The sequence below is a fragment of the Podarcis cretensis genome, assembly GCF_951804945.1.
Source record: "Podarcis cretensis genome assembly, chromosome: 16".
Classification (NCBI taxonomy): Eukaryota; Metazoa; Chordata; class Lepidosauria; order Squamata; family Lacertidae; genus Podarcis; species Podarcis cretensis.
The window spans coordinates 3,917,997-3,938,478 of NC_137186.1; the positions used below are offsets into that span (position 1 = coordinate 3,917,997).

At 46.7% G+C, this 20,482-nt stretch overlaps 1 protein-coding gene across 2 annotated transcripts in view; it reads left to right on the top strand.

Moving 5' to 3' along the window:
* Nucleotides 1-12,982, top strand: part of LOC307205582 (methanethiol oxidase-like) — a 34,195-nt gene extending 21,213 nt beyond the window's left edge. For both annotated transcript variants that reach the window (XM_079958175.1, XM_079958174.1), the window contains exons 5-12: nt 1,841-1,961; nt 3,973-4,155; nt 5,438-5,616; nt 7,038-7,116; nt 8,585-8,706; nt 9,736-9,828; nt 10,611-10,729; nt 12,494-12,982. In XM_079958175.1, coding sequence (XP_079814301.1) covers nt 1,841-1,961; nt 3,973-4,155; nt 5,438-5,616; nt 7,038-7,116; nt 8,585-8,706; nt 9,736-9,828; nt 10,611-10,729; nt 12,494-12,656 — 1,059 coding nt within the window. In that variant the 3' untranslated portion in view covers nt 12,657-12,982. The remainder of the gene's footprint in view (nt 1-1,840; nt 1,962-3,972; nt 4,156-5,437; nt 5,617-7,037; nt 7,117-8,584; nt 8,707-9,735; nt 9,829-10,610; nt 10,730-12,493) is intronic.
* The last annotated feature ends 7,500 nt before the right edge of the window (nt 12,983-20,482 follow it).

Sequence of the window (20,482 nt, forward strand, 5' to 3'; positions counted from 1 at the left end):
CTTTTAATGAGTCCAAACGAGGAGAACAAGAAACCACCCTTGTGATTTGGTTGCTGATGAGGAGAAAAGTAGAAATTAGGGAAGGCGTATAGGTAATATTTTGCTGACCCAGAAAAACACCTTTGGCTCACTCCATTATTGGCTGGAGTAAAAAAAGTTTGCTGCGTTGCTGAAGCCAAGAATAGGCTTCAGAGGAGGAGGAGGAGGAGAATGATTCATAATTCATACAAAAGCAATTACGCCCGGAAACTGTAATTAGAGTAGATGATATTGAGACACGATCAGCAGAGGCGGGTCCCCTCCCATCAAAAGTGTTGGCTTTGGCGGGGGATGTTTAAAATGTTTTCAGAGGATGCAGTCGAGATCGTGAGAACAGAAATAGATTGGGCATTAAAAGTAAACATGCCCAGGAAGGGGTAAATTGATATGGTTTTCCTGGTGAAATAGACCAGGAAGACAGAACAGACAGAAAGCCGACGAACGTGTCAAAAAAGAACAGATTTGAGTTCCTCCACCTCTTAACTATGACTTAAAATTCAAATGAATGTATTAGAAACAAGACTTTATATTGCAGTTTTTATACATATACATGTTGTTGTTTAGTCATTTAGTTGTGTCCGACTCTTTGTGACCCCCTGGACCAGAGCATGCCAGGCCCTCCTGTCTTCCATTGCCTCCTGCAGTTTGGTCAAACTCATGCTGGTAGCTTCAAGAACATTGTCCCACCATCTCATCCTCCATCGTCACCTTCTCCTTGTGCCCTCCATCTTTCCCAACATCAGGGTCTTTTCCAGGGAGTCTTCTCTTCTCATGAGGTGGCCAAAGTCTTGGAGCCTCAGCTTCAGGATCTGTCCTTCCAGTGAGCACTCAGGGCTGATTCCATCAGAATGGAGAAGTTTGATCTTCTTGCAGTCCATGGGACTCTCAAGAGTCTCCTCCAGCACCAGAATTCTTGCTTAATTACTTGCTTTAGATATATGGTGAGTTTCTCTGTTATTTCAGTTCTTGAGGTTGCGTGCTTGACCTATTCAGAGTAGACCAATTGAAATTGCAAGACAACTAATTTAAGAGCATACATACATACATATACACATACATATGTGTATGTGTATGTGTATATGTATGTATGTATGTATGCAAATGGGAAGTAAATTGAGTACAAAGTCTGTATCTAAATTCTAATCAGAAATTAATGTACTTAAATTAGTTGTCTAATTTAGAGACAGAGTACAAAGTCTGTCTCTAAATTCTAATCTACAAAATTAATGTACTTAAATTAGTTGTCTTGCAGTTTCAATTGGTCTACTCTGAACAGGTCAAGCACGCAACCTCAAGAATCGAAATAACAGAGAAACTCACCATATATCTAAAGCAAGTGACTTCCTTTAAGAATCCTGGGAACTGTTGATTACCCCTCAAGATGCTATAATTCCCAGCATTCATAACAAACTACGGTCCCCAGGGTTCTTTGGGGTAAGTCATGTGATATAAATGTGTGGTGTCCACACAACTAAAGCAGCGAAAGAAGAAAGATCTAGAAGAGAAATGAGACAGGTTTTATAAGGAGCAAAGAACCATCAACAGGAGAATAAGTTCCTCTGAGAAAAAACATATCTTTATAGAACATGGAGCAATTAAGAACTGATGAGTTCAGCAAAACTCACATGATCCACTGAGGAAAATCATTTTAATCACATTACAGCCCCCACTGGTGACGGCCTTTGGAGTTTGATCTGTGGGTGTGCTGAATCCTGTATTTTAAGAAAAAAGTGCTTTTGTGTAAAGAACAGGAAGAATAATCACACCAGAAACTTAATTCTCTCCCTGACTCTCCTCGCAGGTTATTGAGCCCAGGGAAGTCTTTGAGAAGTGCAACTTGACCTTCCCACACACCTCCCACTGCCTGGGTAGTGGAGAGGTGATGATCAGCGCTTTGGCCGACACACTCGGCAACGGGAAAGGTATGGCCAGCTGTGCTTGTGTGTCACTTATGTCTTAAAGGGTGTGGGAGGCAGAGACCCATGGTGCAAAATGTATATGCAGTTGGCATATGCTACTACAGTTGTACCTTGGCTGTCAAACTTAATCCGTTCTGGAAGTCCGTTCGACTCCCAAAACCGTTCGAAAACGAAGACACAGCTTTCCGATTGGCTGCAGAAGCTTCTTGCACTCAAAGCCACGTCAGACATTCACATTTCCACAAAACGTTCGCAAACTGAAACACTCACTTCCAAGTTTGCGGCATTCAGGAGCCAAAACGTCCGGGTATCAAGGTGTTCAAGAACCAAGGTACACCTGTATATGTTTATAGATGCCTCTGGGCAAATATTTAGATTGCGAGTGGCTGGGGCCTCCCCAGCACTGCATTCTGCACCCAGAGACCCTGTAAGAATAGTTTAGAAACATGAGGATAGCCCGGCCGCTGGATCAGGCCAAAGTCTAGTATTCTCTTCTCACAGTGGCCAGGGCTGGATTAACCATTCAACGAAATAAGGGCATCGAGGGGAGAACCACAGAAATTTTCCATTACCGGATTTACTATGGACCGTATTGTGAATCAGGTTCCACAAAAAAACCTCCCAAAATCAGAGAAAAAATTACACACACACACACATAATATTAATTTTTTATTTTATGGTTTATTATGGTTTATATTTTGAATTAGATATATATATGGAGGCACCAAAGTCTTTAAGTGTTTGGGGCCTCTAACGGTCTTAATATCGCCCTCCCAGAGCCTCCCAGATTTACCTCAGTGGAAAACCCAAAAGCAGGAACCCTCTCTCCACCCGTGATTCCCAGCACTGGATCCGATGGGATCCCTTTGCCTTGACCCAGCAGGGCTTTCCTAATGTTAACTCCCATTGCCCCCCAGCCACCATTGCCAATGATCAGGAAGGGTGATGGGAGTTGAAATCTAGCCATATTTGGGGGGCCACGGGCTCCCCAATGTGGGATAGTTACAGTGCATCCTGGATTACAGTGGTACCTCGGGTTAAGAACTTAATTCGTTCCAGAGGTCTGTTCTTAACCTGAAACTGTTCTTAACCTGAAGCACCACTTTAGCTAACGGGGCCTCCTGCTGCCGCCGCACGATTTCTGTTCTCATCCTGAAGCAAAGTTCTTAACCTGAGGTAATATTTCTGGCTTAGCGGAGTCTGTAACTTGAAGCATCTGTAACCCGAGGTATCACTGTATTTAAACTAAAAGCCTAAAACCAGCCTATATAGGCTCCCCTTTTAAGCTGCAAAGGGATGCACTCTGCTGAACAACAGACATGAGGGAGGAAGGATAATAACAGCTAGAATGGTGACTGGGAGCAGCCGCCAAGACCATATATTGGCTCCCAGTACGTTTCCGAGCACAATTCAAAGTGTTGGTGCTGACCTTGAAAGCCCTAAATGGCCTCGGTCCAGTATACCTGAAGGAGCGTCTCCACCCCCATCGTTCTGCCCGGACGCTGAGGTCCAGCGCCGAGGGCCTTCTGGCGGTTCCCTCATTGCAAGAACCGAAGTCACAGGGAACCAGGCAGAGGGCCTTCTCGGTAGTGGCATCCACCCTGTGGAACACCCTCCCATCCGATGTCAAGGAAATAAACAACTATCTGACTTTTAGAAGACATCTGAAGGCAGCCCTGTTTAGGGAAGTTTTCAATGTTTGATGTTTTATTGTGTTTTTAGTATTCTGTTGGGAGCTGCCCAGAGTGGCTGCAGAAACCCAGCCAGATGGTTGGGGTATAAATATATCATTATCATATTTATTAATATTGAATAAATATATGGTCTCCTGGCAACTATTCACATCCTTGCACCCTACCCCAGTCTCCACACACACACACACACACACAAATGTGTGCCTCCCCATGCCTGTTTGAATTAATTTGCACCCCCGCTACCCTCAATGAACTCAACCCAAATCACTTATCTCCATAAATAAGTCGCTTTCTGAGAACAGTTGTTGTTGTGACTGCAGGCGGATTCATCCTTATTGACACAGAGACCTGGGAAGTGAAAGGGACCTGGGAGCGGCCTGGAGACGAGCCCCCACAAGGCTACGACTTCTGGTATCAGCCCAGGCACAATGTCATGATCAGCACCGAGTGGGGAGTGCCCAAGTACTTTGCGAACGGTTTCAACCCAGAGGATCTGAAGAAAGGTACATCCTTTGTTTGAGACGGGGGGTGGGGTGGGAACACCTGCCATTGAGGCGGTCGATTTCAGGGCCGCCTTCAGATCCCAGTGGTTTGTGGAGTCAGAAAGCAGAGAAGGGGGCTTTATTCCTGTCCTAGTGTGTCACGGTCTGGTTCACGGGCGATGGAAGTCCCGGCTGGGGACGTCGGGACCGGGGGCAAGATGGCGGGGTGGGAGCAGGAACGGGAGTCCAGATGCCAGGGGTCCGAGGATCAGGAAGCAGGGAGTCACAAAATCAGGGGTCCAAGGGTCAACAAGCAAGGAGTCGCGGAGCAAAGGGTTCGAAGGTCTAGAAGCAAGGTGTCAAGAAGCAAGGAGTCACGAAGTCAGGGGTCCGAGGATCAAGAAGCAAGGAGTCACGAAGTCAGGGGTCCGAGGATCAAGAAGCAAGGAGTCACGAAGTCAGGGGTCCGAGGATCAAGAAGCAAGGAGTCACGAAGTCAAGGGTCCGAGGATCAAGAAGCAAGAAATCAAGGAGTCAGGGGTCCGAGGATCAAGAAGCAAGGAGTCACGAAGTCAGGGGCCGAGGATCAAGGAGCAAGGAGTCACGAAGTCAGGGGCCGAGGATCAAGGAGCAAGGAGTCACGAAGTCAGGGGTCAGAGGATCAAGAAGCAAGGAGTCAAGGAGCCAAACACAGCAAGGCAGGGAATGTGTTGCTGTGGCAAAGAGCCAAAGGGAAATGCTGACCTTATATCCCTTCCCGGCTCTTGCCACCAGGTGCTGTGAGTTACCAATCGGCCTCACTTGCCTCTTCAGAACAAACTTCAGAAGGCCCCAGTCCTGCGAAGCCCTACTGGTCACAGGGCCTGGCTCCTGCACGCACACCTGATATAGTGGCACCTAGACTGGTGATGGGAACCACCGACCCATGACACTCGTGTGGACTGGTTGAAAGCAGAGGAATAGTGGGGGCGACCAGCTGGGGAACCCCCAAGGGAAGAAGGCTCAGAGCCCAGGGAGAAGACAGGAAAGAGCAAGTGTCAGAAGCTGAAGAGGTAACAAGATTTAGTGAGTGGGGAGAGTCTGTGGCAAGATTTACCCGAGATGAGTTAGCCCTGAGATTCCTTCGCATATTGTGTTTTTGCCACTAGAGAGTTAACTCCAACTTGCACAGTGTGATTTACTGCTGGCTCGCTCCTGACACTCAGGGCTAAAAAACCCCGAGCAGCCTGTTTCGTTGGGTGTTGCAGGATCGCGACCAGGGTCCCTCTGTGGTTCATGTTGTCCTTGTTTTGTTCCTCTGCAGAGCGCTACGGGCGTCGGCTGAACGTCTGGGACTGGACAACTCACTGCCTGATCCAGCAGATTGATGTCGGAGAGGATTCTGCCCCCTTGGAGATCCGGTTCCTACATAACCCCGACGCCGCACACGGAATGGTGGGCTGCACATTGCAGAGTTCCATCCATCATTTCTTCAAGACAGAGGTTAGAATGAATGGGGGCAGGGGAGCCCACAGGAGTTTGGGGGCCCAGTAAGGGACGCGGGTGGCGCTGTGGGTTAAACCACAGAGCCTAGGACTTGCCGATCAGAAGGTCGGCAGTTCGAATCCCCACAATGACAGGGTGAGCTCCCCTTGCTCGGTCCCTGCTCCTGCCAACCTAGCAGTTCGAAAGCACGTCAAAGTGCAAGTAGATAAATAGGTACCACTCTGGCGGGAAGGTAAACGGCGTTTCCGTGCGCTGCTCTGGTTCGCCAGAAGCGGCTTAGTCATGCTGGCCTCATGACCCGGAAGCTGTACGCCGGCTCCCTCGGCCAATAAAGCGAGATGAGCGCCACAACCCCAGAGTCGGCCACGACTGGACCTAACGGTCAGGGGTCCCTTTACCTTTTTAAGCAGCTGGTGGATTGGGCCCTCTGACTCACTTGGGAATGAGGACGCAGATTTGCATAAAATCTGGGCATTCCATTTGGGGAAGGGATTCTGCATCCTCTACCCGCATTTCTCACATAGCAGTACTTGGAGAAATTAACTTCTAGGGAGTACCTGATCTCAGATGAACCCACCATGGGAAGGAAAAAAGGAAAGGCAAGCTACAGAGATTCCAAGGGCCAGAAAATGAGACAGGAGCAATAAAATATCACTGTTTACTTATCACCTGGGACGCGGGTGGCGCTGTGGTCTAAACAGTGGTCAGCCACTCTGGGCGGTTTCCAACAAAATATTAAAATACAGTAATTTCTCAAACATTAGAAGCTTCCCTAAACAGGGCTGCCTACAACCCTAAATGTCTGGTAGTTGTTGGTCTCTTTGACATCTGGTGGGAGGGCGTTCCACAGGGCGGGTGCCACCACCGAGAAGGCCCTTTGCCTGGTTCCCTGTAACTTGGCTTCTCGCAAGGGAGGGAACTGCCAGAAGGCCCTTGGAGCTGGACCTCAGTGTCCGGGCAGAAGGATGAGGGTGGAGACGCTCCTTCAGGTATACTGGATATACCTTCAGATATACCTTCCTTGGAGATTTTTAAGCAGAGGTTGGGTGGCCATCTGTCAGGGTGTTGGACTAGATGACCCGTGGATCCCTTCCAGCTCTTAAGATTCTTTGATTCTATCCCTTGCACAAGAGGGATAAAAATGGAACTGCCTGTGATTGAACAGCTTCAGAGGAAGATCCAAGGTTTGTAGGAGCACAGACCTTCCTTCGTGCTGAATCCCAGGAAGGGAACCCCAAAACAGAGCTGTGTGTGCAGATTGGTCGAGGAATGCTGACTGATGGTTGAGTGGAGGAAATTGAAAGCCAGGGGTTGGGGAGGAACGCAGTGGTCTGACTGGTTTCTTCAGCAGAGATCCCTCCATACTTCAGCGTCATGGCGCAGCGGATCCCCCTTCTCAACATGCTTTTCTGCTGCAGGACGGGGACTGGGCGGCCGAAAAGGTGATCCAGATTCCAAACAAGAAGGTGTCCGGGTGGTACTTTCCTGAAATGCCAGGTGAGTAAAGAATGAGAAATGGGCGGCCGGTGGCTTGCTTTCTGTTATGTACTGAGTTGAATAGGATCCAAAGTGCATCAGTCTGATTGGTCCTAGACCAATAGGATCCAGAATGCAGCAGTCTGATTGGTCCACAGGAGCCACCCAATCCAGCTCCAGGTGGAAGTGAATCCACAACCAATAGGATTCAGAATGCAGCAGTCTGATTGGTCCTAGACCAATAGGATCCAGAATGCAGCAGTCTGATTGGTCCTAGAACAATAGGATCCAGAATGCAGCAGTCTGATTGGTCCTAGAACAATAGGATCCAGAATGCAGCAGTCTGATTGGTCTACAGGAGCCACCCAATCCAGCTCCAGGTGGAAGTGTATCCACAACCTGATTGGCCTACAGGAGAATCCCGGAATTAGCCTCAAGTGGTGTTTCCCACAGCGCAGCAACCCGGCAAAGGGGATGCAGACATATAAAGCAGACATTCTGGGGGAACTTCCATTCCTCCTCAACCACTATGAGCTGAATAAAGAGCATGAAATCCACTCTCGACTCAGAGTATATTTCACTTTCCATGTTCCTTTCAACTGAATCCAGCAGCCACTGTTCCCGAAATAAAACCTAGCCTCGGATTTGGTCGATAGGGCAGCTAGCTAGCGCCACTTCCTGGAAGACAGAGAACCGGTTGCTGTCGTTCCGTGCTTTGTGAACCTCTTAGATTAGACTACTGCAATGTGCTCCACGTAGGGCAGCCCTTGAAGGCAGCCTGGAATTGTAGTTCTGAGATGGGAGCTTCCTGGCGACTCTCAGCACCCTCAACAAGCTATAGTTCCCAGAATCCTTTGGGGGCTAGAGGAAGCCATTACTGCTTAAAGTGGCATCAAAAGTTCTTTCAACGAATGGTGTGGTCTTTGAATCTGTGTGGCAGAAAATAACCTAGGGAGTGGTTTTAACCTTTAAAGCCCTAGGACCCTCGTACCTATGGGACCGCCTCTCCTGGTATGTCCCACAAAGGACCTTGCAGTCTTCAAATAAAAACATATTGGAGGTCCCAGGCCACAGGGAAACTAGACTGGCCTTGACCAGAGCCAGGGCCTTTTCGGCTGTGGCCCCGGTCTCTGTCCTGAGACTAGGGCCCTGCGGGACTTGACATCTTTCCGCAGGGTCTGCAAGACAGAGCTGTTCCACCAGGCCTTTGGCCAAGGCACAATCTGACCCCCTCCTTCGGTAATCCTCATAGAACTCTAGCCCAACCGTTGCCATCAATTTGATTCTGAATTGATTTTAGAATGAATTGATTTTAGAAAGTATTTCAATGAATTGATTGTGATTTTATATATATGTTATTTTTATTCTCGTTAGCCGCTCTGAGCCCGGCTTCGCCTGGGGAGGGCGGAATATAAATAAAATTTTATTATTATTATTATTATTAAGGAATAAAAGAAAGTGAATGCTGACCTGCCCTCTTCTCCTCCAGGTTTCGTCACCGACATCCTCATTTCGTTGGACGACCGGTTCCTCTACTTGAGCAACTGGCTGCATGGTGATCTCCGCCAGTACGACATCACCAACCCGTTCTGCCCTAAACTGGTTGGCCAGGTAAAGAGCACCCGACCCCTTGCCAGACTTTGTGGGGTTCCCAAAAGCTTCTGGCTGACCAGGGTTGAAAACAGGATACTTGGCTAAATGACCGCAGAATTCTTATCACATCCACACTCTTGGTTCAGTTACACCTCAGGGCTGCTGCTGCTGCTGCTGATAATTAATAATAATATTTTATTACTCATACCCCACCCATCTGGCCGGGCCTCCACACCCACTCTGGGTGGCTCCCAACAGAAAATTAAAAACACAATAAAACATCAGCCATGAAAAACTTCCCTAAACAGGGCTGCCTTCAGATATCTTTGAAACGTCAGGTGGTTGTTTATTTCTTTAACATCTGATGGGAGGGCATTCCACAGGGCGGGTGCCACAACTGAGAAGGGCCACATTCAACACCCATCTGTCAATCCCTGGACATCACGATGACAACTGGAGATTTAAAAGTACCTCGCAGGGAACAAAACACGGTTAAAATGGAGGAAGAAGGCTCTGTTTTAGCAGGGGGTTCAATGTTCCTGGAACTCCCCACTGCTGCTCTAACACTATTATTATTATTATTATTATTATTATTATTATTATTATTATTATTGTTAATAATAATAATATACCGCCTCAGGGCAGTTCACATAAAAACATCACAGTATATAAAATACCCCCCCTAAAAAAGCCATATTTTAAAAGGGCATGGGCTGTTGATCAGGTCAACCAAAGGCCTGGTTAAAAAGGAATGTTTTTGCCTGGCGCCTAAAGGTGTATAATGAAGGCGCCAGGCGAACTTCCCTGCTTCCCCCAAGGAATCCTGGGAACTGTAGCCCCCCCCCGCGGTGCTAGAACTCCCAGCACCCTCCTCAAACTACAGTTCCCATAATTCTTTGCGGGGAAAGCCACATGTTTTAAAAGTGTTCGGCATGGATATGACCTTGCCAAGCCAAACAGCTCCTTGGAAGATGCTGTTCCTCATGAGCTCAGCTGATTGTTTCTCTCTTTCTCTGGGGTTTTGGGGAACTTGTTTTGCGCCCCCAGCTGTTTGTTGGCGGGAACATTTATAAAGGCGGCGCCGTGACCGTCCTGGAAGACGATGAGCTGGACTGCCAGCCCGACCCGTTTATGATCCAGGTGAGTGAACCTGGAGGTGCAAGGGTAGTGAGGGAGCGGGAGGAATCCAAACTGAACCTTCCTCACCCCGTATTTCCTCTGCCTTTAGGGAAAGAGGAATAATTCCTACTCGAGAGTTGAAAAGAAAACGTGTATATTCTGCTAAGAATAACAGTTTTAAACTAATAGTAAATTTAAACACAACGTATATGTGCGACAGTTTTAAAATAATAGTAAATTTAAACACAACGTTTAAATGCAGAAATAATGTAGTTTCAAATATGCAGTGATATAGTATAAAGGTACATAAAATACCAGTACACAACAATTGTTTTATACAAGTCTCAATGGCAGTCAAAAAGAGTCCATGTTATATAAAGTCAGAATAAAGATTCAAATAGGGCCAAAAAGAAGTATCCGGAGTATGAATTAGATGTACGACTCAGTAGTGGTGACCAGAATGAAGTATATACATTCTGAAGTGTGTTAACGCATATCATGATATTTGGTTCCATACCTCGGTTTTTTAAGGAATATAAATCTGTTGGAAGTCTGTATCATTCAATTCTTTTGTGTTTCTTTTTCAACATGCGTCTTAGATAAATGAATCCAAATTTTCTTGCGTTGTGTTAAACACGTTGTGTTTAAATTTACTATTAGTTTAAAACTGTTATTCTTAGCAGAATATACACGTTTTCTTTTCAACTCTCGAGTAGGAATTATTCCTTATATTGAAACCTTTGGCCAGAGCTCTTGGTATATCCTTTTCAGTGTACTTCTAACAAGAACTCCAATTTCTTTAGGGAAAGAGGGTCTATGGTGGACCTCAGATGATTCAACTCAGCTTGGATGGCAAGAGGCTGTACACAACGACCTCTTTGTACACACCTTGGGACAAGCAGTTTTACCCTCAGATGGTCAGGTAAGAGCATCAAGCAGCTAACTGGCTGATTCTGCCCCTTCTTTCCTGCTCTGTACTGAAATCTGGTATGTGTGTATCATAAGTTCAGGGGGTTGGACTAGATGACCTTCGGGGGGTCCCATCCAACGCTGCAATTCTGTGATTCTTTAAGTGACAGGGAGATGCTAGGGATTGAATCTGGCACCTTCTGCAGGCAAAGTAAGTGCTAATGCACTGAGCTATGCCCCTTCCCTTAAATATAAAAGCAAGATTCCAGTCCTCATGGCTCTTTTTCTTAAAACATATTTTATTAAAGCTGAAATATACTCGGAGTCGAGAGTGGATTTCATGCTCTTTATTCAGCTCATAGTAGTGAGGAGGAATGGAAGTTCCCCCAGAATGTCTGCTTTATATAGATTATTTACACAATCAATAAGTCTTTCCATCTTGGTCCACACAAGAGCCTCTCTACTGTGATCATATATTAAAATAGTATCCCATACCTCTTTGCTTATTGTGTATACGGTCCTCGTGGTTCTGATTAACGGTCTGATTTAAGCAGGAACACAGGGATATGCCTTGCACTGAGTCCTCCCCCACGGGCATCTGGTCCTGTCTGCACTGACCATAGCTATCAACCGTCCCTTATTTGGCGGGAAAGTCCCTTATCCCAGCGCCGTGTCCCGCTGCTGTCCCTTATTGATGATGTCCCTTAAATTCCCCAGGTTTCAAAGGAAGCAGCTCCTCTCCCTCCCTCCCTGCCGGCCAGGGAGGAGGGAGGCTCCAACTGTGTTGCTTGGCTGCGTTGCTCACCCAATAAGGAGTCTGAGAACGACTGGGGGGTGGAGCTTGCATGCCTTGTGCCAATCAAATCGGCCGCGTTGCCTGGGGACTCGCCTTTGCTCAGCGCTTCCCAGCGGAGAGGTGACGGTGGTTTTCCTTGCTGCATCCCCTTTGCCGGGTTGCTGCGCTGTGGGAACCACTTTGTTTGGCTGCTGGCTGGGCTTTCTGCCTTTGGCTCGGAGGGGCCCAGAAGTTGAACATACCTGTGCCCCTTGGGAAATCCCTTATTTTGGCTGCTGATCCCTTATTTTCGAGGCTGCTGGCCCCTTATTTTCAAATCTGTAAGTTGACCGCTATGGCACTGACTGGCAGCATCCCTCCTGCTTCCCGGCACAGAGTCTTTCCCAGCTGTACCTCGAGGTGCTGGGGAATGAATGAACTTTATTACGGTCACAGACCAGGATAAAAAAAACCAACAACATAAAAATAATATAGCAGTTAAGATTTATTTATTTTTTAACCGATAATTGTTAGAGCAAATAAGGACAAAGAAACAAGCATAGGATAAAACATCTGAATAAAATACAAGATTAAACAAAGATAATGGATGGATAAAAACTGATAATTAAAACAGAAAAGAAATAAAAACATGCAGTTAAAACAACTGTAAGAGCGTAAGAACTAAAAGACTCGCAGTTAAAACAACTGTAAGAGGCTGCAGAATAGAAGCCTCTGAAATAGAGGACACTCACAACATTAGAAACTGATGTGCAAATATGGTTAAAACAGACAATTAAAACAATGTACAACAATAAACTATCCCAGGGAGTTGACTCAGAGTCACCCATGGAACCAAGTTTGGGGATTTTCGTGCCGGACTATTTTGAGTTGGGTGATGGTCTGTGCCTGCAGATTTGTATGCTGGGGAATGGATCGTGGGGCCTTCTGGATGCCAAGCGAAGGACCTGCCTGTGAGCTCCCTTTTGCCTTTGCTTTTTGCAGGGAAGGCTCAGTCATGCTGCAAATCGACGTGGACACCGAGAACGGCGGCCTCTGTGTGAACCCGGACTTCCTGGTGGATTTCGGGAAGGAGCCCTTTGGTCCTGCTCGCGCACACGAGATGCGCTACCCCGGGGGAGATTGCACCTCGGACATCTGGATCTAGGCGGATCTAGGTGATCTGGGCAGCCATTTCTCTCCCCTCCTTCCTCCTGCTAAGCTAACTTTACGGAAGCATCTCTTCGTCACAGGTTTCAACCCTTTAAAAATGTCTGTATGCACCTGCTGAGTCAGGGGAGCCCCTCTCTCTCCCGAATTTCTTCCCTGCCAGCCTCCAAAGTATTTTTTTAAATATGTATTTCGTACAACAATAAACCAATCTAAAGGGCGGAGGAGAGAACTGCATAGGGTGGTTTTGGCGCTCAACTCATTGCATGACAAGACTGTTGAAAACAGAGCTTCAGAAAATGAATAAACATTTTTTAAAAATCTCATATGCTTGATACATGGCCCCTTCATTAATGGGTAGCAGGTGGTCTGATCGTCTGATTTATTTACATACCGTTTTTTTCCGTGTATAAGACTAGGGTTTTTTCCTAAAAAAATAAGGTCAAAAATTAGGGGGTGTCTTATACAGTGGTACCTCGGGTTACGGACGCTTCAGGTTACAGGCGCTTCAGGTTACAGACTCCGCTAACCCCGAAATAGTACCTCGGGTTGAGAACTTTGCTTCAGGATGAGAGCAGAAATCGTGCAGCAGCAGCAGGAGGCCCCATTAGCTAAAGTGATACTTCAGGTTTCAGGTTAAGAACGGACCTCCAGAACGAATTAAGCTCTTAACCCGAGGTACCACTGTACACAGATACATCTCTCCCCATTTTCTTAAATCTGAGTCCCCCAAAATAGGGGGCGTCTTATAGACAGAAAAATACAGTAACTGAAAAAGGAAAATTGGGAGGTATCAAATGGGCCACATTTAATCTTCCCTTGCACCTCACATCTATACTGTGCTAAATGCTCAGAGAGCATTTATTATTATTATTATTATTATTATTATTATTATTATTATTATTATTATATTTATTTATATTCCACTTTTTCCCCGGGCCAGGAGGACTCAAGGCGGCTTAACAGAAATCAAAGCAACACAGTTAAAATACAGAAAGCTAAAAATATATAAAAGGTAATAGTTAAAAGGTAAAGGTAAAGGTAAAGGTACCCCTGCCCGTACGGGCCAGTCTTGACAGACTCTGGGGTTGTGCGCCCATCTCACTTAAGAGGCCAGGGGCCAGCGCTGTCCGGAGACACTTCCGGGTCACGTGGCCAGCGTGACATCGCTGCTCTGGCGAGCCAGAGCCGCACACGGAAACGCCGTTTACCTTCCCGCTGGTAAGCGGTCCCTATTTATCTACTTGCACCCGGAGGTGCTTTCGAACTGCTAGGTTGGCAGGCGCTGGGACCGAGCAGCGGGAGCGCACCCCGCCGCAGGGATTCGAACTGCCGACCTTTCGATCAGCAAGCCCTAGGCGCTGAGGCTTTAACCCACAGCGCCACCTGCGTCCCAGTTAAAAGGTAATTAAACTGTAATAGAATTAAGACAATATAACATTCCTCATAAGGCTTAGTTTCCAGACCCTTGATCATCTTGGTTGCCTTCCTCTGCACACCTTCCAGCTTGTCAACATCCTTCTTAAATTGTGGCGCCCAAAACTGGACACAGTATTCCAGGTGTGCTCTGACCAAGGCAGAAGAGAGTGGGACTATTATTTCCCTTGGTCTGGACTCTAGACTTCTGTTGATGCAGCCTAAAATAGTGTTAGCTTTTTTTGCTGCTGCATCACACTGTTGACTCATGTTAAGTCTGTGGTCCACCAAGACCTCTAGATACTTTTCACAGGTACTACTGGCAAGCCAGGTGTCTCTTACCTTATATTTGTGCATCTGCTTCTTCCTGCCTAAGTGTGTTGGGTATGTTTAGCCTGGGAAACAGGAGACCGAGGTGGAATTTAGGTAAAGGTAAAGGGACCATTAGGTCCAGTCATGGCCGACTCTGGGGTTGTGGCGCTCATCTCGCTTTATTGGCCGAGGGAGCCGGCGTACAGCTTCTGGGTCATGTGGCCAGCAGGACTAAGCTGCTTCTGGTGAACCAGAGCAGTGCACGGAAACACCGTTTACCTTCCCGCCGGAGCAGTATCTATTTATCTACTTGCACTTTGACATGCTTTCGAACTGCTAGGTTGGCAGGAGCAGGGACCGAGCAACGGGAGCTCACCGCATTGCGGGGATTCGAACCGCCAACCTTCTGATCGGCAAGCCCTAGGCTCTGTGGTTTAACCCATAGCGCCACCCACATCCCTCTGAGATGGAATTTAGACACATAAAAAAAAGTTGTGAAAATGCTTTTATTAAAAAAAATTGTTTTGAAACATAGATTGAATTTGCTGTAGCTCACTGTTGCCAGGTAGAGTCACAATTGTATGATGCACTTTACAACACACTTAAAACAGTTTATTTGCAGCTGTATAGCTGAGTCCTGAGAATAGATATCGTAAAGGTAAAGGGACCCCTGACCATTAGGTCCAGTTGCGGACGACTCTGGGGTTGCGGTGCTCATCTCGCTTTACTGGCCGAGGGAGCCGGCGTACAGCTTCCAGGTCATGTGGCCAGCATGACCAAGCCGCTTCTGGTGAACCAGAGCAGCGCACGGAAATGCCGTTTACCTTCCCGCCGGAGTGGTACCTATTGATCTACTTGCACTTTGATCTGCTTTCGAACTGCTAGGTGGGCAGGAGCAGGGACCGAGCAACGGGAGCTCACCCCGTCATTGCGGGGATTCGAACTGCCGACCTTCTGATCGGCAAGTCCTAGGCTCTGTGGTTTAACCCACAGCGCCACCCGTGTCCCTAATAGATATCATAGCCATCTTCAAATACCTAAAGGACTATGGCATGGAAGAGGGAGCAAGCTTGTTTTCTCCTACTCTGGAGGGTAGGACTCGAACCCGTGGCTTCAAGCTACAAGAAAGGAGATTCCAACTAAACTTCAGGAAGAACTTTCTGGCAGTGAGAGCTGTTCAACAGTGGAACAGTCTCCCTCAGGAGGTTGTGGGTTCTCTTTCCTTGCAGGTTTATAAGTTGAATGGCCATCTCTCAAGGATGCTTTAGCTGAGATTCTTGTATTGCAGAGGACTGAAATGGAGGACCTCTGCAATTCCATGATTCTATAACCAGTGGCGTAGCGTGGGTTGTCAGCACCCGGGGCAAGGCAAGTAATTTGCGCCCCCTAACCCTAACCCCCAGATGTTGCGCCCGGTGTGGCCGGCCCCCCTTGCACCCCCCACACTACGCCACTGTCTATAACAACAAATCTATTCAAATACAGATAATAAAAACAGCACAGAAACATTAAAAGCCTTTTCCTTCAGAAAGGCCAGTCGCCAAAGGCCTATTGAAATAAAACAGTATTCACCTGCTCAATGCTTTTGTTCTGGGGGGTACGCATACCCCTAAACATTTTGTGAATCTTTTGGTCCATTTACTGTATTTATTTTTCCTGATTTGAACTAAAAAATTATGATTTCTTGAGTCAAAATGAGAGTACCCCTAAACCTTTTTTTTTAAGGAAAAAGTGTCAGTGTTTGTAAAAAGCAAAAAAAAAAGGAGGAAAAGGTTCTAACCTCCCTTTGCCTCCTCAGCCTGGTCCTCGGACCCTTGTCGGCACAAAAAGAGTCCACGAGAATATCCTTGCAGAGTTTTATTCTTAAAAGTCTTTGTGCAAAACACGACTGAATAACTATACACACCAGCACTAACCAACCAACCAACCCAAACACCAGCCTCAGCACCAAACTAACATTTCTCACTTATATATACAACCTGGTGCTGACCCAGCTTTATTCGCATTAAAGAAGCAGCACCCTAAATCAGGGGTGGTTAAGCACTCCACCTTAGCTAGTGGAAGAACAAGGAAGGAGCCAGTCTTCTCTAAGGAGCGAGTTGCAAAGCCTGGGAGCCACCACCGAGAAGCCCCTCTCAAACCATGTCCTGCCATCCTATTCCAGGTGAACTTTAACACTCCTTCCACTGCTGAGCGACTTCCATACTCTTTAATGAGCCAGCCAGCTCCAAGGGGCCCAATACAGGGCATGGGGCGGCTGTTTGACCGGCCCTCTAGCCCCACCTTATGAAACAACCTAACTATGAAAAGCAAATAGGCCCAGCTCGCAACAAAGCTTAAGATAAGCAGAGAGCAACCGGTGTTCAAAAATCTCCCCCTAATCTTGGCTCAGTTAATGAATGCAGCTCAGTGGAACAGGAAACCGTGGTTTCGATTCAGGCTGAGGTTTGGGGTTTCGGTATATTTTTGAATGGGAGAGGATGATCAATGAATTCCCCACCAAGTAGAGGGGACAATGTGTTTGCGTGTGAAGAACCGGGAGTTTTGAAACAATTACGAGATGCACAACTTTCCTGCCCTGGTTGAATAATACCGGTAATAATAATAATAATAATAATAATAATAAATGATAAATGATATATGGAAGTGAGAGCTGGACCATCAAGAAGGCTGATCGCCGAAGAATTGATGCTTTTGAATTCTGGTGCTGGAGGAGACTCTTGAGAGTCCCATGGACTGCAAGATCAAACCTCTCCATTCTGAAGGAAATCAGCTCTGAGTGCTCACTGGAAGGACAGATCCTGAAGCTGTGGCTCCAGTACTTTGGCCACCTCATGAGAAGAGAAGACTCCCTGGAAAAGACCCTGATGTTGGGAAAGATGGAGGGTGCAAGGAGAAGGGGACGGCAGAGGATGAGATGGTGGGACAGTGTTCTCGAAGCTACCAGCATGAGTTTGACCAAACTGCGGGAGGCAGTGGAAGACAGGAGTGCCTGGCGTGCTCTGGTCCAGGGGGTCACAAAGAGGCGGACACGACTAAACAACAACACAACAACAATAAATTTTATTTATACTCCGCCGTCCCCAGCCAAGACCGGGCTCAGGGCAGCTAACATCAGGTATAAAAACAATTGATTAAAATGCAACTTAAAAACAAGATTAAAATACAACATTAAAATGCAGCCTCTTTTCAGTACCTGTTTCCCATGCAGAAGTTCCCAGGTTCAGCATCTCCCGATATAGGGCTGCGATGCTCCCTGCCTGAAACCCAGGAGATCTGCCCTTCCCATGCCTCCAAACACACCCTCCAGACCCAGACGAATGGGTGAGACCCACAGTTTCTGCAAGCTCATTCATTCCTGGGCCTGCAGCATCACCTGGTGTCCAAACCGCCACCTAGCAATTTAAACAGCATCCTTCCTGTAACAAAAAGTCCACCCAGATCCCTTGCAGGTATAGGGATCCAGTATAGGGATCCAGTATAGTATAGGGCCCAGCCCTCTGGCACCCTAAATTGTCTCCCTCCATTATTGCTGAGATCCAGGGGAGACTGTCCTTAAACCACTTCTAGTTCTTGACAGAAGCAAATAGCTGTGCATGATAAATTTTGACCCAGCCTGCATTTAAAGGCAAAGCCCGTGTAAGTTGTTCTTTCTGAAGCCATCTGCAAACTGCCACACTGCAGAACATGCCCTTTTCTTAATTTTGCCATGCAGCCAAGTAATTGGTGCAAAGATGCAGTGCTTTTTTTTTCCTTAACAAAATGTTTAGGGGTACTCTCCTTTGGACTCAAGAAAAACCACCATTCTATCGTTCAAATTGGGAAAAATAAACACAGTAAATGGACCAAAGTACAAAGATTCACATAAAGTTTAGGGGTATGCATACCCCTGCGTCCCTCTAGGAGGGGGGAAAAGCACTGCAAAAATGGGTATGCAAAGGTTGAATGAGACAAAGGATGCGTGTTTCAGTGAAATGAACAGGCAATAGCCACTAAGCCGCTTTGCAAGGGTTATTTTATTTATTTATTGCCTCCATATTCCATTCCCTGCTCCCTTCCCGGAGCTCAGGGTGGCATGCATGCTTCCCCCACACCTAATTTAATCCCCACAACTACTCTTGTGAGGTAGGTTGGGTAGAGAGGCAGGATCTGGCCCATGGGCACCTTCATGGCCGAGTGGCGATCTGAACCCAGGTCCAACCCTCTAACCACCACACCACAACTCTCTTTGTCAAAAATCGCATAGAAAAATATTTAGATGGGGGGGGGGGGTAAATGGAAGTTCTCGGGATTATTTGGTCCTCTAGATGTGCTTCAAGTGTATCACAGGATCGTAGAGTTGGAATAATAATAATATAATAATAATTTATTATTTATACCCTGCCCTTCTGGCTGGGCTTCCCCAGCCACTCTGGGTGGCTTCCAACAAAATATTAAAACACCATAATACATCAGACATTAAAAGCTTCCTTCAGGAGTCTTCTAAAAGTCTGGAAGTTGTTGTTCATTGACATCTGGTGTGAGGGCATTCCACAGGGAAGGCGCCACCACTGAGAAGGCCCTCTGCCTGGTTCCCTGTAACTTGGAAGGGGCCCTGAGGTCCCTCTAGTGCAGGGGTCAGCAAATTTTTTCAGCAGGGGGCCGGTCCACTGTCCCTCAGACCTTGTGGGGGGCCAGATTATATTTTGAAGAAAAAATATATGAACAAATTCCTATGCCCCACAAATACCCCAGAGATGCATTTTAAATAAAAGGACACATTCTACTCATGTAAAAACATGCTGATTCCCAGACCGTCCACAGGCTGGATTTAGAAGGTGATTGGGCCGGATCCGGCCCCCGGGCCTTGGTTTGCCTAGCCCTGATCTAGTCCAACCTTTTGCAGTGCAGGAGTTTTGCTCAACATGGCGCACAAACCCACAACACTGAGATTAAGACTCTCATGCTCTACCAACTGAGCTAAGGTGTTTACACGGCCTAAGAGTGCTTTACTGTCATTACCGTAATTAAATTTATATGTCGCCCTATACCTGCAGGTCTTAATATAGAACCACAAAATACATACCGTATTTTTTGCTCTATAAGACTCACTTTTTCCCTCCTAAAAAGTAAGGGGAAATGTGTGTGCCTCTTATGGGGCGCATGCAGGCTGCGCAGCTATCCCAGAAGCCAGGACAGCAAGAGGGATTGCTGCTTTCACTGCGCAGCGATCCCTCTTGCTGTTCTGGCTTCTGAGATTCAGAATATTTTTTTTTTTCTTGTTTTCCTCCTCCAAAAACTAGGGGCGTCTTATGGTCTGGTGCATCTTATGGAGCGAAAAATACGGTAATCAAAATATAAATGGAAACAGCCAAATAACCCCCGTCAAATAAAACCCCACCAAACCCCCCCACACACATAAAAACAGTTAAAAACAATTTTTAAAAAGAAAAAAAACTCAGTTAAAATGCAGTTTGAAATAATGTAAACAGTCATATACTTTGGATCCCAGGTTTTCACTGGTTAGGTCAGGACCCCTTAGTGGGCTTCTGCCTGATCCAAGGTGGATCACAGGAACACTACGGCCAGGCAGATAGATGCCAAATAGTTAGGAAATAGGCCTCTAAATGCACGTTTGGCTTAAAAGCAGGGTCCTGAATCTGAAAAAGTTGGTGATCCCTGGTTTAGATGTATTATGTGGCCGTGTGCTGTGCCTATAAGGATGCAGGAGCAAAAGGAGCAGCAAATGTGGAATGCCGGTGGAGTGTCAGCTCAGGGCGCTACAATTCCCAGCAACCTTGAACTAAAATTCCCAGTGTTATTTCGTGATCCCCATCACCAAATAACAGGGGGAATTGTAGTTCAAGGGTGCTGGGAACTGTCCCGGGGATTAAATGTATGGACACCACAGCCCTCCCCTGCCAAAAAAGTATAATTTTCGAGAAAGAGGAGCGAGGGACAATGGGAATAAATAGAGATCAGTTTGAAAATGACTTTTTGTGGATAGGCTTAGGATTCAGATATGTAATGACAGGAATTAAGATGTCTAAAGCTAAAATAGAAAGAATGGAAGATGTTAAGTGATTAAGTTAATTTTATGACGAAACTGGTCTTGGG